Consider the following 20814-nt stretch of genomic DNA (forward strand, 5'->3'; position numbering starts at 1 on the left):
TGGACAAAGTTAATGTAACAGGTTCAGCTCAGTTGAGGAGACAAGGTGTTGGTGTAATAGAGCACTGAATGTGCCTCAGGGCAAACAGTGCCCTCACTGTTAATAATGCTTGGCCTGTTTGAACACACAAGTACTTTCTGCAGCTATTACGATTACCCAGTCCATGTTGCTAAGGAAAGCCAAACATGCTATTGTAAAAAAAAAACCTTTTACCGTCTAATTGACTCTGTAATATGAATGATTGCATACTTCTTGTACATTGGGGTATGAGATTGTTCAATATTCGCTAAACTGGCAGGGTGGTAGAATTCCTTGGGACCCTCCATTAAAGCTTTCTACCTCTCATACTGTGTTAGAATGGTTGATGGATTTTGAAAGGAATGCCTTATAGAAGACAGTGGGAGACCGTCCAACACCCCCTTCACCCCAATCCCAAAGTATAGACACATAATTTAACGGCAGAATTGTTTCATCGTGATTCAGAATGAGAGTTTGCGTTATTTTCCTGGGAGGTGTGGTGTGACTTTGAGTCTGATCACATATTCAAAGCAACTATGTGTTCACAGCAGATGAGGGAGGCCATTTGGCCCATCGAACCTTATTCTTTCATTCCCCCATCTTGGGATCCATCTGTTCATTAAACCATGCTGGGTTCCTCTCCCCAGTGTTTTATTGAAGTATGATCAGTTTTTCTGTACTGTTATCATACCTATGCCCACAGTGTCGCCTTGTTGCCCTGTTTAACATGGCATTGTCCATCAGGTTCTCTGACCGGTGAAGGACAGCGGACGTGCTGTCATGGCTGAAGGGCCAACCAGCGGCCTTCGGCTCGAGAGGGGCAGCGGTTTGTAACGGCAGGTAAATAAGAGAGAAGACATTTAAAACCGAGGCGCCCTCTTGGTAACTTTTTAAAAACTTTAATTAAACAATAGATTCAGCAGCCAGGCCACCACTTGTGTAAGTTAGGGGTGATTGGAGTGGCGGATCGAGTGAGGAGGGGGTAACCCACCCCTCTATAGCAAAACCTGTGGCTGCTCTTGTACCTAAGCAGGCAGGGTAAATTGCAGTCCGCCTCTATTAATTGACCTGGGGCTGGTTTAGTACAGGGCTAAATCGCTGGCTTTGAAAGCAGACCAAGGCAAGCCAGCAGCACAGTTCAATTCCCGTACCAGCCTCCCCAAATAGGCGCCGGAATGTGGCGACTAGGGGCTTTACACAGTAACTTCATTTGAAGCCTACTTGTGACAATAAGCGATTTTTCTTTTCATTTCATTTCACCTCGCTTCAGCTCTTCGAGATGCTGAACAGTTACGGTGTGCAGGGGGGTAAATCCTGCAAAATTGACTCGAGGCGAGGTGCTGGCCAGTGGAACTATTTTTAGCTCCCGCCTGACTCCACTCCCAACCCAAGAGGGAACTAAAAGCCCAGAGCCCTGGATATCTGATTTACACATTCGCGTGCAGCACAAGGTTATGTCTGACCTGGAGCACTATTTGGCCTGGTCACCTCATAAACCCAGGTGCTGGTATGGCCTGGGTGGTACTTGATTCCTCATCATGCCCATGTTTAGTGTCGCCCACAAACTCATAAATTGTGCTCCGTGTACCCTACTGTGGCACTTTAGCATCCAGAACATAACATAGAATCACAAATTGGCGTTGGGATTAAAATATAGATCAATCTAAAAGATAACATCTAACAGAGAGCCAGTCCCATATCTCAATGTGAGGCAGTGGCGTAGTGGTATTGTCACTGGACTAGTAATCCAGAGACCCAGGTTATGCTCCGGGGACCTGGGTTCGAATCCCACCATGGTAGATGGTGAAATTTGAATTCAATCAAAATTTTAATTTACATGTCTAAGGATGGCCACAAAACTAATGTCCTTTACGGAAGGAAATCTGCTGTCCTCACCTGGTCTGACCTACATGTGACATGTAGTGAGCAATAAATGCTGATACCCATTACCCATAAACAAATGTTAAAAAACAGCACAGGGGCTTCCTCGTTTCCTTTTGTGAAGCTTCAAATTCCTGCTAACATTTTGGAAAATGACCGTGCACAGGGTGTTATTCACTCATTGTGTGGTGGGGCTGGTAGCAGGAGGAAGGTGAAGTAGATGCTATGTGAAGGTGCAGTGTGCACCTTCTGGTGTGTCACAGAACAGTAGTCGTTATTGGGAAGTCAGCTCAGGTTGCCAACTCTGGCTGGATCTAATCCGGAGTTTTCATCACATGACCTCCTCCCTCTCCAGCAGCCCTGTTCCTTGATTGGTTGTCCAACAGGCCCACCCTCACGGTGCAGTGCTCAATTGGAAAGCAAACAGGCTCTTCCTTAAACTGATTGTATATTTCTTCACTGACTTCCAACACTCTTAAAATAAACAAATTTGTTTGAAGGAATCCCATAAAATCTCTACAGTGCAGATGGAGGCCATTCGGCCCATGGAGTCTGCACCGACCTTTAAAAAGATCATCGTACCTCAGTCCACTCCCCTGCCCTATCCTCATAACCGCACCTAAAATGCACATCACTGGACACTGATGGGCAATTTAGCATGGTCAATCCACCTAACCTGCACACCTTTGGACTGTGGGAAGAAACCGGAGCACCTGGAGGAAACCCACACAGACACGGGGAGAACGTGCAAACTCCACACAGACAGTCACCCAAGGCCGGAATTAAACCCGGGTCCCTGGCGCTGTGTGGCAGCAGTGCTAACCACTGTGCCACCATGAAGTAAGATGGGGAAGACTTGTGTGGAGCATAAATACCTACCTGGACCAGTTGGGTAGTGAGGCTTGGTTCTGTATTGTTATTCTGTGTACTCTATAAGGGGACGGGCCAGAGGGAAAAAAATGTGAATGCACTGAGGACCTTGATCACTCCTACTATCAAAATGTTTCCTGAAGATGAGGAAAAAGCTTTAGGTAAGCATGGGGGATCCGAGCACAACCCCTCGGTTAGATGTTGCCCAGCAGCAGATGTGAAGCCAGATAATCAGTACTCCTCCCTTTTCCCCCCCCTTGCTTCCTTCTGGTCTTCCCACAGGGCATGATGTGGAGACGCCGGCGTTGGACTGGGGTGAGCACAGTAAGAAGTCTTACAGCACCAGGTTAAAGTCCAACATGTTTGTTTCAAACACTAGCTTTCGGAGCGCTGCTCCTTCCACAGGGCAGAATGTCCAAGCTGTGGTCACACGCACCCAGCTAACATTGGCGGAGCCAGGTAGAGAGGGCTTTCTTTGCAAGGGAGGGAAAAGAAAAAGGGAGGGGGGGGGGGGGGTGCGGGAGGGGGGAGAATTGAAAGCTGTTGGTATTTTTGGTCAGTGGTCAATGTGGAACAGTAAGGAGAAAAATAATTGAAGTGACAAGTCGTGAATTGACCAGTGGATAACAAAGGAACTGAGAAAAATACGGCATTTCCAAAAGAAATTCAGGATATTATGGAGAAGAAAATTGGCGTAAACTCAATAGTTTTATTATAATCGACCTTAGAATTCAACTGGCTGTAGAGAGATCAACTGAATGTCATATGCTATCATGTGTGCCGCATACATAGTGGCCTATCACTGTTAATATGCTGAGCACTAGCCCCAAGGGGATGGAAGGTTGTCTGAGATGAAGGAGGCAGCTAAATAATACTGTTTATTTGTTCAACATTCTTCCAATTGTAATGAAAATTGTCAAGAGAGATTATTATGAAGTGCAGGACACAAATGTGTAGCTCCGATTAAATAGGAGACCTGCCAGCCTGATGCTCTAGGGTATAATTATCCAGGAGGGGTTCTGCATGGATCCAGCAAAAAAAAATTCATCCAAACTGTTAGTTTGTAATTACAGTGCCTGGTGATCGCAGAATGTGGTTTGAAGTCAGCAGACTGCTGGGGACTGGGTTTTTGTAATTAGGAAACGGCAGGAAACAGTGGGTCTGTGATTAGTAATGGCTCTTGTGGTATTAATAGGGATGGGGAGTGGTGGGGGGGGATATGAAATAAAGTAAGGCCTGCGAGTGAAGAGCACGGAGTGCAGAGAGTCACACGTGAAAGAGGAAGTGACAAGGAGAGTTTTGTATTTCAGCCGGCTCCGCGTGACTGATCGGAGCTCTCTGGTCTTAATGGACCTCGAGGGCGCACTTCAGCAACCCCCCCCCCCACCCCCGATGGCCGAGCATCAAGCATTTCTCCTCCCGCAACAAAGTATATCCAATCATATCTCATCAATCATAGCACGGTGCAAAGTAATGTATTCCCAAGTGCTGATGCTGTGAATTGGAATTAAAGACGAGGAGCTATTCGATTGTTTGGAGAATGTTGCGCGACTTATTAAGGGAGTGCATAATGTAACGTAAAGAGCGATATGTGTGTATTGTTATCAAAAATTGAATGGAAGAAAGTCAAGGGAATGTGTAACTCTGATGGAAATGTGCAGTCAAGACAATTCGAAATGTTCTGTAATGTTTAGTATAGATTTATGAATAAAGTATATTTTTTTGAAAAAAAATAAAAATCTCCCCCACCCCGAACCATCGCTTATTAGTAAAGTGCTACCATTCTTTTTGCCTCATCGGAATCAAAGCCTTGATAAGAATCCTCGGCTATTTTCTTGGCTGCAAGACCCACTGAATATCAAGGCTGACTGTGTGATCCATGCCACTGTAAAGCAAGTTTTAAGACTCCAAACCTTTTCAAGTAATGCCGTAAAGACCAGTGTTGCTATCAGAATGTTTACAACTGCTTATGTGCAACATTTCCACTCTTGAGTCTTAAGGGAGCGATGTTTGCAACTGCAACCCTCCCTTTGGTCAGATCAGGCGATAATTTATTTTTATTTTTGTTCATTAATGGATCATTAAGTAAACTGCACTGGGAAGCCACTCCCTGCTAATTCCCTCCTCCACTGTTTTAACTCTGGTCTCTCATGGTGATAATTGATGCTGAGATGCAGTTCGCTCAGTGATAGTGGTGGGGTGGGGGGTTCTCTGCCAGCTTATCCAAGTGATGATTTCTCACGTGCAAAGACCAACCCTGTCCCTCATTGGTACCCACATCTACTCTCTTTGCTTTAATCGTGGCACAGGTCTGAGGAGGAGGGATGTGAGCTGATATTCCTTTCTCTGGCAAAGTCGCTGAGGCCGGTTTGACCATTTGCCCTCGTCCCCTTTGCACCCTGCCCCCACATTCACCAGCAGCCTCAATCAGAGGACTGACCATGCCCTAAAACTATGCTCTTACCATTCCGTGTTACTCAGTATTGCAATGACGGGATGGTAGCACAGTGGCTAGCACTGTTGCTTCACTGCTCCAGGATCCCAGGTTTGATTCCTGGCTTGGGTCACTGGCTGTGCGGAGTCTGCACGTTCTCCCCGTGTCTGCGTGGGTTTCATCCGGGTGCCCCGGTTTCCTCCCACAAGTTCCAAAAGATGCGCAGATTAGGTCATTTGGACATTCTGAATTCTCCCTCTGTGTACCCGAACAGGCGCCGGAATGTGGCGACTAGGGGCTTTTCACAGTAACTTCATTGCAGTGTTAATGTAAGCCTACTTGTGACAATAAAGATATATTTGATCCACTGTTACAAAGGGATTGCGGGGAGTTTTGTGTCAGATTCTTTCTCACCTCCTCTTCAGGATGTCACTGGTGACATCGGTAGATGTTTGTGAAACCCGTCTGTACCAACTAATAGTGCACCAGATATTAAAACACCCCCAAAATCATTTTGTTGGACTGCCATACAATGGGAGCATGTCGGATTCCTCGAACTTAACCTCTCATGCAATACTGTTGCAAAACTATCTTTAATCGCCAGTGTTTTGTTTCCCCAGCCATTCGCCACAAGAAAACAGCTCCACCTTCCAGCTCTCTAAATGCTGCACTCCCTCAAATGTTCCCTCCATGTATGCCATTGCCTTTTTTTTGTCTACCTTTCCCTCTTGAGTATTGCTGCTGTTGGTCTCTCTCTTCACCAACCCCCCTCATTCTTGCTTTTCATTTTTGCTGCCACCCTCACTTGGGGTTTTCCTCCTCTCCGACCACTGCTTAATGCACAACTCGTTCTTTCCTCCCTTCTGTCTTGATCACCAGGATGTTCGAAGATTAAGAGGTGATCCAATGGGAGTTTTCAAGGAGAGACTTTGATTCAGTCAATAGAAAAATTAAAATGATTCCCACCATTAGCCAGACTAGTGTTACGATCCCTCTCGAGACCGATACCTTTTAAGAAGAGACACAAATTAAATTTCCCAGTGACCCATGCAAAGAATCGCACAAAATATTTCATGTTTTAAGACATTTACTGTAACAAACCAAATGAAATCAAAATTGACTAAACATCATGTAGTAGGCAACTAATACACTACACAACAAAAAAAGGTTCTCCTCCCTCCATTCTTAGCAGTACTGAAAACCCCAGTCTGCATTTGTACATTATACACTCTCCATACACATTTGAGTTAAAAGTGCGAGTCCTTCTAGCATTAATAGGGCCTCTTTTCCAGGCTTCAACAGGATGAATTTTCCTTTTAAACAAAATTTCCCTTCACTAAACCCGTTAAACTTAATGGTGATAATGTGGTCTTTCACTCTTCACCATCCTTGTTTCCTTAAATGGATGTTCCATCCTCACCAGCCCTCTGCTTGGTGTTTGCCCTAAAAGCAGTCCTTTTCCTCAGCCTATCTATTGTGGGTCTTCTTCCCCAGCTCTTGGGTCTGATTGCTCAGAGTCTGGACTGCAGAAACAGCTGCTTCCTCTTGTGCTCAGGTGTTAAAGCTCGCACCTGACTTTCAATAGATTGTAACCTGGGCCTCTGCCCCCATGGCAACCAGGTCATATGGAAATTGTCGCCAAGCAGAGTTCAGTACACCTTCACAAGAGTTGCACAAGTGCTTGATAAGGAAGCAGACATTTGGTCTGCTGTTGTTCTGCAATGCCTAGGACATTTTATGCCATTACCATGTGATGTGGCTTTGAGTCACCTGTGTGTAAATAACCGGACTCCACTTGCTGCCATTACTTTGCAGTGCGGTAAACCAGTTTACAGACAGCTCACGGTAACCTGGCTGGCAACAGGGTGTTGCAATCCAGGGTTAGCATTCCAGTTTATTTGCAATAGGTCATTAAATTGTGCTTTACACACAATGACCTGGGACTGGAATTAAATTCTCCTTTTTAAAAAAATACTCAAGACATCCTGTCAGCCTGCACCTTGAAAACTTTGGTTTGTGGTGGTGCAAATTGAAGGAAAACTCCAGACATATTCTATTGGCGCTCCAACAGAGCTGTGCCATGCCAGTCTAAGTGCCTCTCTGCTTGCATTTCAGCTTTTGCATGTCACCGTCTGTAATGTATTGGGCCACAAAGGTGAGCAAAGGGCATTGGCTCCTCTGGACCTCTTCTCCCCGAGACAGACGTTTCTCATCCATTGACAACACCTTTCTGCCACGGGTTCATGAGAAAGCGTAATTAGTGTCATGTTTGATGCAAGTGTTTCTTCAGTGAGAGGACACGGAGGGTCAGATGTTGGAATTGATACGCTTGTAAACCTGCTCAATAGGCTGGCTGCTGCAGCTTGACAAAATGCCAGCGTTATCTATCTTAAATGCAGTCCAGAAATTATAGATTGAGAGTCCAGAACAGATGATTACCTGGGAATAGGTCTGTGTGTGTATATACATGTAAATTTGCATCTGAGTGTGTGTGGGTGTGTGTATGTGCGTACGTACGTGTGTGTGTATGCATACATTCATGGTGTGTGTGTGTGCATGAATATATGATGACTGTGGGCAAATGTGTGTTTACATATGCAGCCTTGTATGTGTGTTTTACCACTTTATTTTAAAGCTTAGCCTTTGACCTCATAATGTGACGCACCCAAAGGTGTCTCGGAAATTACAGCTTTGTTTAAAAAAAAACATGTAGCCGTACAATGCTATAAGTACGGGGCACGACTGCGTTTTAAGTATTTTCTGTCCTATGTTTCATTAATTTGGTCATGCTTTGTCGGAGGAGGGATTCAGCACTTTTCTCCCCCCCCATCTAAATCTTTGTTCTCTCCTTTTTTTCCCCCCCTTTCCCCCCCCCCCCCCCCCCCCCCCACCCCTCCCTCACCCACAAACCTCTCTAGGCATGAGCCATGAGCCAAAGTCACCTTCACTAGGAATGATCTCGACTGCGGCACGGACGACAGCCACCGTAAGCCCCCTCAACCCATCCTCCCTCAATGGCTCCATAGTGCCCAATGGCAGCCCGGCAGCTAACAGCACGTTGTCGGTCCCGTCGGCGCACTCTGCCAGCTTTGCAGCCGCACTCCGCAAACTCGCCAAACAAGCTGAAGAGCCCAGAGGTGAGTGAGAGAAACAAAACAAAACGCGCCATTCAGCTGTACATTGGAGACCAATGCTTTGTCACTGCGATGTGCCGTATGACACAAAGCTGCATATCAACACTTGTTGTTTTTGTCGACTGCACCATGAGTTTCTCAGGAATTTTTTCTTGTTGCACAAATCCTTGCACCAATTAGGCATGTGGCAGGATCGGGTAGTGGGTAAGGAGGGAGGGTAGAAGGGGCTGGTTTAGCGCAGGGCTAAATCGCTGGCTTTGAAAGCAGGCCAGCAGCACGGTTCAATTCCCGTACCAGCCTCCCCGAACAGGCGCCGGAATGTGGCGACTAGGGGCTTTTCACAGTAACTTCATTTGAAGCCTACTTGTGACAATAAGCGAGTTTCATTTCATTTCATTTCATTTTTTATACCGTTCAGGAGAATACCAGGTTAAGTGCCTGATCTGTGCTGCTTGCCTGATCTCGGTAGTCAGAAGGTTTCCACTGCCCTTCTCAATCCCGTGGTCTCCCGCGGGAAAAAGGTGTATGGGAAAATGGTGAGGACAGGATTGAGCTCAACAGTTGAACGCTCCGTGGCCCCATGGCTCATTGACCTTCCAGCAGAGGGTGGCGAGCCTACAGTACAAACTCAGGACATTCGAGTCCAGAGAAGGAAATAACACCTCTTGTCCTTCCCCGAGTCCCTGCTGGGAAATAGGAGCCTGCTGAGCTTTGCTGGACCTTACTCACACTGTTTTGCTGTTCCCAGACTGGAATCTGGCAGTTTTCAGACGTTAGGAAATCTTATATAAATTACATAAATGGGGAAATTATATTTAATTTTTGCTGTTACCTCTGCACAGGAGGGAGTAGAGACTTTTCCAGTCAGTCGAGAGCACCAAGATCCTTCAACCCCTATCCTTATCCGAGAACTGAATGTTCTTTTCATTTGTTAAAATCTGCAAGTATTAAAATCTGTCCTACTGGAAAACCTAGTCCACATTTTCCCAAATAGATTATTGAACAGGGCAGCACTGCTGGAGTGTCGAGGAATTTGGCCGAGCACGCGAGAGGCAGCGGGATGCCGTGTTTTGTGGACTGATTGGACGACCATGTCCCTTTCCAGCCCAGTACCTTCCTGTGATCCTACATTAATATTGAGCCTGGTAGACTGCAAATCACTTGGATAAGCCATGTATTGGGTCATCCAGGAGTTTGTGAGTGGTTCCCCAGTGAGGGCCAGTCAACCTGGCTACCTGGGAACAAACATCTCTGCTTAGATGCAGGGTTGCCCAAGCCAAACCCTGGGTGGAGTGTGCATCCTATGGCGTTGCCTGCGGGGCAATGTAATAATAATAATCTTTAATAACCTCACTTATTTTATAATAATCGTTATTATTGTCACAAGTAGGCTTACATGAACACTGCAATGAAGTTACTGTGTAAATCACCTCGTCGCCACACTCCAGCGCCTGCTCGGGTACATGGAGGGAAAATTCAGAATATTCAATTCACCGAACAAGCACGTCTTTCAGGACTTGTGGGAGGAAACCATAGGTCCTGGAGGAAACCCACGCAGACACGGGGAGAAAGTGCAGACTCCGCACAGACAGTGACCCAATCCGGAATCGAACCTAGGACCCTGGCTCTGTGAAGCAACTGTGCTAACCACTGTGCTACCATGCTGCCCAAAAGAGTAGGGAAGAGAATGAGTCAAAGGCAAAGATTAAAGGGGGTAAAACAGTCTACCGGGATGGGGGGATTTGGGAAACTTGTCAACATGTCAACAGGTGCTGATGCTCACACGTTTATGATTACCCCCTGCAGCTGCCCCTAATCCTTGTGAACAAAGAAATGTACAGCACAGGAACAGGCCCTTCGGCCCTCCAAGCCCGTGCCGACCATGCTGCCCGACTAAACTACAATCTTCTCCAGTTCCTGGGTCCGTATCCCTCTATTCCCATCCTATTCATGTATTTGTCAAGATGCCCCTTAAATGTCACTATCGTCCCTGCTTCCACCACCTCCTCCGGTAGCGAGTTCCAGACACCCACTACCCTCTGTGTAAAAAAACTTGCCTCGTACATCTACTCTAAACCTTGCCCCTCCCACCTTAAACCTATGCCCCCTAGTAATTGACCCCTCTACCCTGAGGAACAGCCTCTGACTATCCACTCTGTCTATGCCCCTCATAATTTTGTAGACCTCTATCAGGTCTCCCCTCAACCTCCGTTGTTCCAGTGAGAACAAACCGAGTTTATTCAACCGCTCCTCATAGCTAATGCCCTCCATACCAGGCAACATTCTGGTAAATCTCTTCTGCACCCTCTCTAAAGCCTCCACATCCTTCTGGTCCAAGTGTGGCCTAACTAAAGTTCTAAGGAAGAGCAGTTTAACCCTGGACGTCAAAGCATTAGTGCTAAGATGAAGGAGTCATCCCACTGGGAGAGGAATCCCGAGGTCAAGTTGCTGAAAGCTGCCCATTGAATAAGTGGAGTGTAGTAAGTGAGGGACTCCAGTCCCCTGAGTCTGTCCTGCCTGCTGGCTGTGTGCTGGCCTCACCTGCTTTGCTGGGTGAAGGTCAGGTGTTTCGGCTCAGTGTTGGGAGAGTCACCAGCAAGTATTGGCTTTATCCAGGGCTTCCTGGCTCAGCCTTTCCTTTCCCTCACTCACTACAACCCAACCCCGTTTACTCAATCTGCAGGTTTCAGCAATTTGGGGTAGAGTTTTACAGCCCCGTCCGCTGGCAGGATTCTCCGGTCCTCCCGAAGTGACTGGACATTTGAATGGCTGGCTGAATTTTCCAAACCCAGCCCCCACCGCGGTATAGCTGTAAAATTCTGCCCTTGATATTGGGATTCCTTTTCCAATCAGTAGTATTACCCTTTCAGCCCAGCACCAAGGATTTGACATCTAGAGTTCAACGGCTATTTTTTTCCCCCAGAGTGTCTACGTCCAAGCTGGACCAGCAAGTCACAGGTGTATTGCCTTTAATCCGGCGGCAAATTTTGGTGGGTCACGTTCACTCGCAATGTGAACAGTCGGGTTAGGGTTAGGGTTAGGGTTAGTCACGTGCTGGGCTGTCCTTGAAATTCTACTGGGGAAGGAGCAGTAGGATGTCATTGCACGGAGAGTTCAAATCCTGCTGAGTGTGGTCCACTGTTTTGAAAGAGGTCTCCAACTAACATCATCGCTTCAACATATGCAGCTCTTCGAGCATTGGCTTTGGCTTATTTGCTCGCACTCTCGCATCTGACTCTCAGTTATGGGTTTGATGACATAACCTAGGCCGGCATATTCCAATGGGGAATGCTACACTTTTGGTGGTGTTAACATTTGCATCTGACCTTCAACTGAGGCCCATTTACCAGATCCTGGCCAACATTTATGTCTCAACCAATGTAGCTTTAGAAAAAAAACCTGGTCCTTTATTTCATTTCTGGGACCTTTTGTGCAAATTAACCGCCGTTTCCTTGCATTACAAAAATTCATCAGCAACAACAACAGCTCGTTTAGTGCCTTTAACACAATAAAACATCACAAAGACTTCACAGGCATATTATAAAACAAAACACCGGGTCACACGGATATTAGGCGAGGTGAGCTAAAGCTTGGTCAAAAAGGAGTGCCTTAAAAGGATAAAAGCAAGCAAGGCGGGAGGTGTTACAGAGATTGGGCCCAGGCAAAAGCAGGTCCGGACACCAAAGGGGGATAAAATTGGGGGTGCTCAAGTGATCGGAATAAGAGGAGCTTTGTTGGCTGGGTGATGCCCCAAGTTGGTGACAGGTGCTATATCAATGCAAAGCTGCCTCGTCCTTTTTCATCACTGCATGTTTGAGTGAGAGATTCGGAAGGAATATGTTTAAATCCTTGCCTTGGACACCTGGATCTCAAAAACCCAGGAGTCGCCCAGAGATGGTATCTCTGCATCGGTGTGTAAAAATAACCTTTCTGTGCAGAATACATCATGCGCCAACTACTTTGTTTCTCCAAGCACGGAGCTAATGGAAAAACCTCTGCTGCTTGGCGCTGGTGGCTATGCATTCGCCTCATTTGCAACAGACATATGTAAATTCTGTTACCGAAACATCTTCCAAAACACGTCTATCTGCAGGGCACAGTTTGAAATTCAATTCATCCTAAGTAATCCAAATGCCACATCATTTGTCGTACCCTAAGAGCTTGTTTGAATAAAAACCTGCCCCTCTCAATATAGTTTACATTCTGATATGCTCCATTGATATTTCATCTGTCCCTAGGCTTTATAATGTGTTGTTCTAGCACTAGGACGGTACTACTCAATATTTAATCTCCGTCAGTTGCCACTGCATGTTTTAACTGAACAAGTCGGCTGTGAATTAGGGGCAGGAAATCGGATTGTCGCCTGAGAGATGTGAGAATCATTCCTTCTTTCCTTTATATTGAATTTTTCTTTACTCCAGGTTGTCTTCCCCCTTTCCGCTCCCCCCGCATTCTCTGTTCCCCTACCCCACTCCTTAAAAACGTTGACTGCTTGCTGGGCAGGTCCATGCTCACTGCCTGACCATCTCTTGGCACCTCACCCAAGAATTCATTTGTTCTCCTTTAAGCCGTGACCGTAAACAGGCCAAGATGCTCTTGGGGCAGAAGGGGCGCCACAACAGAACCAAGCCCGGTCGCCACCCCACTTTCAGTAAGAGGTAGCGATGGACATCAAGGCCGGTGGCTAACCTTTGTCCTCTTCTTGGCCAGGGAACTGTGTGGTCGGCGAGAAGATTCACGTTGGAATCCCGTTAACTCGCTACAGGCCTGCAATCCCTGTTAACTCACAGCACCACAACATCTACTCTTGAAGTCAACGGGAGAGCAGGAAGAACATTTATTTTCAAAAGTCTTGTTTTCTATTAAGTGCGTGTGTGCCAAGTGACCAAACTGGTCAACTAGAAGAGCTGTTTTTCAAAAAATAAATCTTTAACCAGCTATGAAAAGAACCATTTATAAAGCAGAGTAGTGACAGCTGCCATTATTTAAGTTCCCAGTCAGAGGATTTCAAACTGGTGACCAAAGCATGAGGGAGATTGTAGTGGCAATTATTCTTTTACATCGTGACTGTATCAAAGCCTTTCTCCAAATGTTTGGTATGTTACCTCATGTAATGATTGGGAACTATCAGGTGGTCATCCCAATTGTCCCCGCTCCTGAAGTAGACTCTAGCCACTACAGCCTTCTCAAGGGCAGTTAGGGATGGGCAAGAAATTCTGGCCTAGCCAGCGATGTGAATTCATCCTGTTAATTAATTTAAAAAGGGGCAGTAGTGTCCCCTCTAGCCCCAAGAGTCCACTTGCTCTGCATATGAACCTAAGCAGCTCGTTTTGGCTGGGTAGGAAACATTCGAGCCAATCCGCATCCATGTGCTTTCCAGCAAGGAGCCAGAGGGTAGGAGAAGCCTTTCTGCCTAACCCAGTGGATACTGTGGACAGTTGTAGCCTCTGCCATTAGTCTGAGATGAACTAACTCAGCGTGGACCAGGGACGGAATACGGGATCTTTCCAGTCTCTGTGGAACAGTCCCAAACTGGACAGAGTATTTAGCAGAGCTTTATCAATGTCTTATGGCCAGATGAAGAGTTATGCAAATATAGTCTTTTTTTTGATCTCCATATGGCACTAAATATTTAAGCTCTGCTAAAGCTGTGTAGTAGTTCCTCGGTTCATTTGAATTGCAGATTGTGCTGTTACGTGCTTCGGAATTGCACAAAGACATCAGGTAGCTGTTGCATGTATTTTGCATATTTTCAAGGCCCATCTGTTGAGAAGGTGAGCAGTAACAGTTGCCAATGTTTGCTGCTGTGACAAAGCACGCAGGCCGCCTTCAATGCGTGGTAACCCAGAGCAAATGAGCGCTGGATCTGTCCGGCTCTGAATAACTTGCTGCTTGTTGTGCAAGGCTGTCTCTCCCCTGCAGCTTTCCACAAACACATGCCAAGGGAACTTTATAAAAGAAGAAAATCTTTGTGATTTTTAAAAAGTGGATAAAATACCCCCAATTGCGAGAGGGAAAGGTTTCTGGGACTTTGCAGTCGGTTGCTCGCTGCCCATGATCGAAAGATCGCTGACTTCCACATCAACGCGTTTCCGAGAGCAAATATCACGACAATAACAGTTCATATTTTTTCCGAGAGGTTGACGTTCGTCCCTTTTTATAAAAATTTAGAATACCCAATAAATTTTTTTCAATTAAGGAGCAATTTAGCTTGGCCAATCCACCTACCCTGCACATCTTTGGGCTGTGGGGGCGAAACCCACGCAAACACGGGGAGAATGTGCAAACTCCACATGGACAGTGACCCAGAGCCAGTATTGAACCTGGGACCTCGGCGCCATGAGACTGCAGTGCTACCATTGCGCCACCGTGCTGCCCTGAGGCAGCAGTGCTAACCACCACCACCGTGCCGCTCAAGAGTTTGTCCCTCTTGATCCTGAGGTGAGATTGGGCTATTAATTCTTTTTAAATGCGGTAGACTCTACTAATGACCATTTTAACCCAACTCTCCAGATGGGAAACCCACAGGATCAGGTGAAATGTGTTTTTCACCTCATCCAACATTATTCTCATTGATACTCAACATTAATGTCGAGTGATATTGGGCAGTGTGGATAGCCAGTGGACCATTCAGCCCCTTGAACCTGTTCCATCATTCATTGAGATAATGTTGATCTGTGACCTAACTCCTCATAACTACCTTGGGTCCCTGTCCCTTAAATACCTCTGGATAATAAACACCCACCAACCTCAGATTCAAAGTTTATTGATCCAGCATCAATTACCTTTTGCAGACGAGAGTTCCAAACATCTTTCACCCTTTGCATGAAGACGTGTTCCCAAATTTTTGCTCCTGGTAGATCTGGGGCTGGATTCTCCGGTCGCCGACATCGCATTCGGCGACGGGCCGGAGAATTCAAATGCCCGACCAAATCGGGGGCGGCGCCGCCTCCACAGTGCTCCGCCCCCTCCAAAGCGGCGTACTCTTGTGAGTACGCCGCGCCACATATCCACTGCCTCAGATCATTGCTTGAGGCCCCCCCCCCCCCCCCCCCCCGATGCTCCGCCCCCGACTGGCCGAGTTCCCAGCGGCTTGGGACAGGTGTGGTCCTACCCGTCGGGAACTCGGCGTGGCGGCTGCGGTCTCAGTCACTGCGCCGACACAGTCGGGGACATTATCCGGGGCTGGGGGTACTGTGGTGGGGCGGTCCGAGGGTGCGCGAGCCGGCTGAAGGGGGTGATTATTTCGCGGGCCGGGTCCACGAGCGGTATCTGCCATGAAGTACAGCGCGGCCGCTGCAGGCCGCAGCCGTGTGCATGCGCGGCCACGGACCGGTCAATTCTCCAGGCCGTAACGGCAGCTCGAGCCAGGTGCTCTATGCTGCCTTCCTGCTAACCCCCAGCAAAACGGGGAATCGGTGGCCGTCTCGCGCCCGTTTTCCTGGCGAAAACGCCACTGTTCCCATGCCGCCGTGGGGACATAGTCTCCAAATCGGAGAACCCAGCCCCTGGTTCTCATTTTTCATCTGTGCCTCCGATCTGCAGATATGTTGGGCTGGATTCTCCGCTGTTGGGCTTCTCTGTTGAGCCGGCAACGCACCCAAGCCCGGTGATTTCCCGACGCCGTGGGGCTACTCACAATGGGAAATCCCATTGGCCGGCTGGAGAATCTCGCTGCCGGCAAGAAAACTGGTACGGCGGGGCGGAGAATCCTGCCCATTTTCTCTCTCCTATTTTTTTCAATTTTTCCCCGTAATATTTTGAAAACTTAAAGTCACCCCTGACCATCTAAATTCCAAGGAATGCATCCCTGCATTGTTTAATCTTGCCTAATTATTTAACCTTTTGAGTCCAGGCACCATTTCCTGTGATCTATGTTGTACTGACTCCGAGGCGTGGTGCGCAGTCCCATAGGTTTCCCAATGGGCGGGTTAGATGAAACTTGCACCCATGTTTCTACAGAGCTTTTAAATGATTTTATTGCCACAGTCTGAAATGAGACAGTACTGTACTACAGTCAGTGCCGCATAGTGCTGACAGCTTACTTGTTTAAAAACCAATGGCATTGATTGACAGATTTCCACAAGCGGCCATCAAACCCCAAAATCAAGGGAATGATGTGAGTATTTAATTTGTATTCGCAGATCCTTATGGGTGACAGATGGATTTCCATGAGCATTTAAGTCTGTCCTGCCCATAAAATCCTCACCAAGATTCCTTACACAGCACCTTCCAAACCTACAACCGCTACCATCTCGGAGGACAGAGGCATCAGATACATGGTTACACCAGCACCTGGAGGATTCCCTCCAAGCCCCTTGACATCTCTGCCTTACTCTGAGAATATGCCCTCTAGTCCTGGTCCCACAAGGGGAATCAACGTCCCAGCATCTACACTTGTGAAGCCCCCTAAGAATCCTATATGTCTCAATAAGGTCACCTCTCATTCTTCTAAACTCCAATGAGTACAGCCCCAACCTACTCCGAAGAAAATCCTGTCATACCCGGATCAACCTCATGCCAGCATGTCTTTCCTTACATACGGTGGCCAAATCTGTTCACAGTATTCCAGGTCTAACTAGTGCCTTGTATAGTTTTAACAAGACTTCCTATATTTATAATCCCTTTGAAATCAAAGGAGCCACGAATGGTGCTGAACATTGTTCAATCATCAGCGAACACCTCCACCTCTGATCTTACGTTGGAGGGAAGGCCACTGATGAAGTCACTGAAGATGGATAGGCCGAGGACACTAGCCTGAGGAACTCCTGCTGTGAAAATGTAGCATCAAGTTCTGTATGTACACTGACAACACGCAGCTCTACCCTTACCAGCACCTCTCTCGAACTGTCCACAGTCTCGAAGTCCAGTACCAAATGAACAGGAATATGCTCAAACAAAATATCGATGAGGACCACTGGCTTCAGTCCCGCCACAAAATCCCTTGCCTTGCTCCCAGCTCCAATCCTGTCCCTGGTAACTCTCTGAGGCTGAACTAGATTCTTCCCAACTGCGGTGTCATATTTGAGCCCGGGATTAGCATCCAATCACACATCCGCGCCATTGCGAAGACTTATCTATTTCTGACTTTGTGACATCTCCCGACTCTGTCGCTGCCTCAGTTCAGTTACTGCTGGAAACCCTTATCCACGTCTTCATTATCTTTGGATTTAACAATTCCAATGCACTCCTGGCTGGCCTCCCACATAAATTTGAGGTCAACCAAAACTCTGTTGCCCGTATTCGAGCATCCATAAAGTTTTATTCACCCATCGCCCGTTTGCTTGCTGACCCACGTTGATGGCACGGTGGCACAGTGGTTAGCACTGCTGCCTCAGCGCCAAGGACACATTCGATTCCGACCTTGGGTGACTGTCTGTGTGGAGTTTGCACATTCTTCCCATGTCTGTGTGGTTTCCTCCCACAGTCCAAAGATGTGCAGGTTAGGTGGATTAGCCATTCTAAATTGCCCCTTTTGGTGGGGTTGCAGGAATAGGGCAGGGGATTGGGACTGGGTAGGGTGGTCTTTCAAAGGGTCGGTGCAAAAACAATGTGCCAATTACCTCCTTCTGCACTGTAGGGAATTCTATGAGGATTCTATGACTCTTGGTTAAGAGATGCCTTGATTTTTGAATTCTCCTTCTTGTTTTCCATGGCTTCACCTCCCCATACTATGGGTGCGATCTATCGGCTGCGCCCCACAATGGGTGGGACCCAGTCTCGCACAGTTAAGTGAGTTTAAAAACTCACTTAACCGCACTGCCGCAGGATCGAATGGCCATCCGGCATCGGCCTTACCGAGATGGATCCCAGCCCGACACAAACAAGGACCAGGCGAAATGTCACTTGGGCATCTCACAGAAGATTGGAGGCCCCTGAGTGGTCCACCTCTGAGCAGTGCCACCTGGGTGCCAGCCTGTCAGTGCCAGGGTGCCCAGTTGGCAGTGCCAGGCTGGCTTTATGCCCGTGCCGTGGATCGCGCCTGGGATTCCCTGTCGGTATCTGGTGGGGTGTATAGAGGCTCGCGGACGCCCCTCAACAATTGAATTGAGACCTTGGAGTGGTTGGGGGGGGGGCGTCGAGAGATCGCAGCCCTATTTAAAAATTCCCTCAGTGCAGGATACGCGGCTAAGTGCAGCCTCGGTGGGTAATTCCCCGCCAGCAGCTGAAAAGAAACAAGTGCTATCATTGGGCAGCATGGGGTGGCACAGTGTTTAGCACTGCTGCCTCACGGCGCCGAGGTCCCAGGTCCGATCCCCGCTCAAGGTCACTGGCCGTGTGGAATTTGCACATTCGCCCCGTGTTTGCGTGGGTTTCGCCCCCACAGTCCAAAATGTGCAGGGTAGGTGGATTGGCCACGCTGAATTGCCCCTTAATTGGAAAAGAATTAATTGGGTACTCTAAATTTATTTAAAAAAAGAAACAGTGCCATCAGATAGCAGGGTTGTTTCCATTTCGAGAGCGGACTCTCTTTTTTAGTTGAATTGCGCCCCTTATCTCTGTAAGCTCCTTTCGCTTTCCGAGATAGCTGTGCTTCTCCAATTCCAGTCTCCCGAGCGTTACCAATTTGAATTGCTGCACCGTTGGTGGCTGTGTCTTCATGCTTGGCTCTGAGGCTCCAGAACAGCCTCCCTAAACGTCTCTGTCTCCCAACTCCTCACTCTCCCAAGATGTGCCTTAAAATGTCTTTGACCTGTCCTCCAGTGATTTCAAGTTTGTTTGATAATTTTGCTCCGTAGTCCTTGGATGTTTTATAATGTTGAACATGCTATATAAATGCAAGTCGTAACATGGGCAGGAAGTTATAAACCCGATAGGTTGAGGAGCAAGTGATGTAAATATTCTTTATAGGACAGGGAATGGACACACACAGTTGGGCTGGATGACCGTCATTCATTCTGACGATTTTGGCTCCTAACAGCAAACTTTATTACAAAACCTTTTACTGTATTCTGCCCCTCATTTCTAACTTTCTTTTAATTGAGCTTGATAGTTCCCAGAACCTCAAAATGTTGGAATTCTGGCCCCTTCCTCCAAACATCTTTAGCTTTGAAAATCCAAGCTGTCCATCTTCTAAACATCAGTACTAGATGTATATGGTTTAATAATAATCTTTATTAGTGTCATAAGTAGGCTAACATTAACACTGCAATGAAGTTACTGTGAGAATCCACTAGTCGCCACCCTCCGGCGCCTGCTCGGGTACACTGAGGGAGAATTCAGAATGTCCAATTCACCTAACAAGCACATCTTTCGGGACTTACGGGAGGAAACCCACGCAGACAACATGCAGACTCCACACCGACAGTGACCCAAGCTGAGAATCGAACCTGGGACCGTGGCGCGGTGATGATTTTCTCAGCTACTCATTCTAACCTTGATGATGCTCTGCACTGTGGCACTCAATCCTCCACCACGATTTTCCAATCAAAAATAAACGACCAACGACTTGCATTGATTTAGCATCTTTTAAACAGAAATAATGCCCCAAGAAATCTCTCCCTGACTGCATTGGGGATGTACCTACCCCACCGGGACTGCAGTGGTTCAACAAGGTGACTCACCACCAACTTCTCAAGGGCAATTAGGGATGGGCAATAAATGCTGGTCTAACCAGCGACGTTCGCCTCGCAGGAAAGAATAGATTTGTAAAACTCATAGTTGGACAAATATTGACACTGAACCTAAGGCTAGGAGTAGGGGCGACGAAAAGCTTGGTGAAAGAGGTCGGTATTTCGGGAGGGCATTAAAGGAGCAGAGGGCAGCAGAGAGAATTAGAGAGCCAAGCCCAAGAAGGCACGCTGCCAATGGTGGAGTGAATGGAGATCCGGGGATTTATGACACCAGAGCTGGAGGAACAGTCTGGAGGGTTATAGGGGTGGAACAAACTAATACTTTCAGAACACATTACATGCAAAATAAAAACCTTAATACTTGGGAAAGGCCTTGATTAAATAACCAGGAGGCTTTACCAGGCACATTGGCTCCTTCTGTCCATATAAGACAGAGGATAACCAAATAAACAGCCTACTTGGATGCTGCCATCAAGCAGCAAATAACTGAAATAAGTCATTGGTTGATTAAGTGTCACTGCCTCTTCGTGCTTACTAATCCAACATAGTTGGTCGTGTGCAATGTGCAGGATGAACACTGAAGCTGCAAGTTGAGGCTCTGCATCTGTCACTTTTAATCTACATTTGTTCAATTAGCTGCCTTATTTCTGTAAGAAGGAGGTTAATTAAGCAATTCATGTCCTTTCCAGAAGCACGCACTGAGAATTAAACTCCCAAACTAAGACCTTTTGAATCATTTAAATTCTGCTCTCATTTAATGGTATTGATTGTTAGACTATCACAGACTTGAATAATACCTTTTTTTAAATCTGGGGGGGATTAGTCTGCTAATTGTTGTTAACCTTGGATTGACAAGATAAATTTCCTGGCTTTTGAACTGATATCAACTAGTTCCTTTTAACAT

The 20814-nt window shown here is 47.1% G+C and overlaps 1 protein-coding gene across 10 annotated transcripts in view; it reads left to right on the forward strand.

Moving 5' to 3' along the window:
* Positions 1 to 20814, forward strand: part of gse1b (Gse1 coiled-coil protein b) — a 663364-nt gene that overhangs the window by 562101 nt on the left and 80449 nt on the right. For 8 of the 10 annotated variants that reach the window (XM_072517860.1, XM_072517861.1, XM_072517863.1 and 5 more), the window contains one exon: positions 8122 to 8340. The exons of the other annotated variants lie outside the window; for them this stretch is intronic. In XM_072517860.1, the coding sequence (XP_072373961.1) occupies positions 8122 to 8340 (219 nt within the window). The remainder of the gene's footprint in view (positions 1 to 8121; positions 8341 to 20814) is intronic. 10 annotated transcript variants of the gene reach the window in all.

This window comes from Scyliorhinus torazame, chromosome 10 (assembly GCF_047496885.1).
Source record: "Scyliorhinus torazame isolate Kashiwa2021f chromosome 10, sScyTor2.1, whole genome shotgun sequence".
Taxonomy (NCBI): Eukaryota; Metazoa; Chordata; class Chondrichthyes; order Carcharhiniformes; family Scyliorhinidae; genus Scyliorhinus; species Scyliorhinus torazame.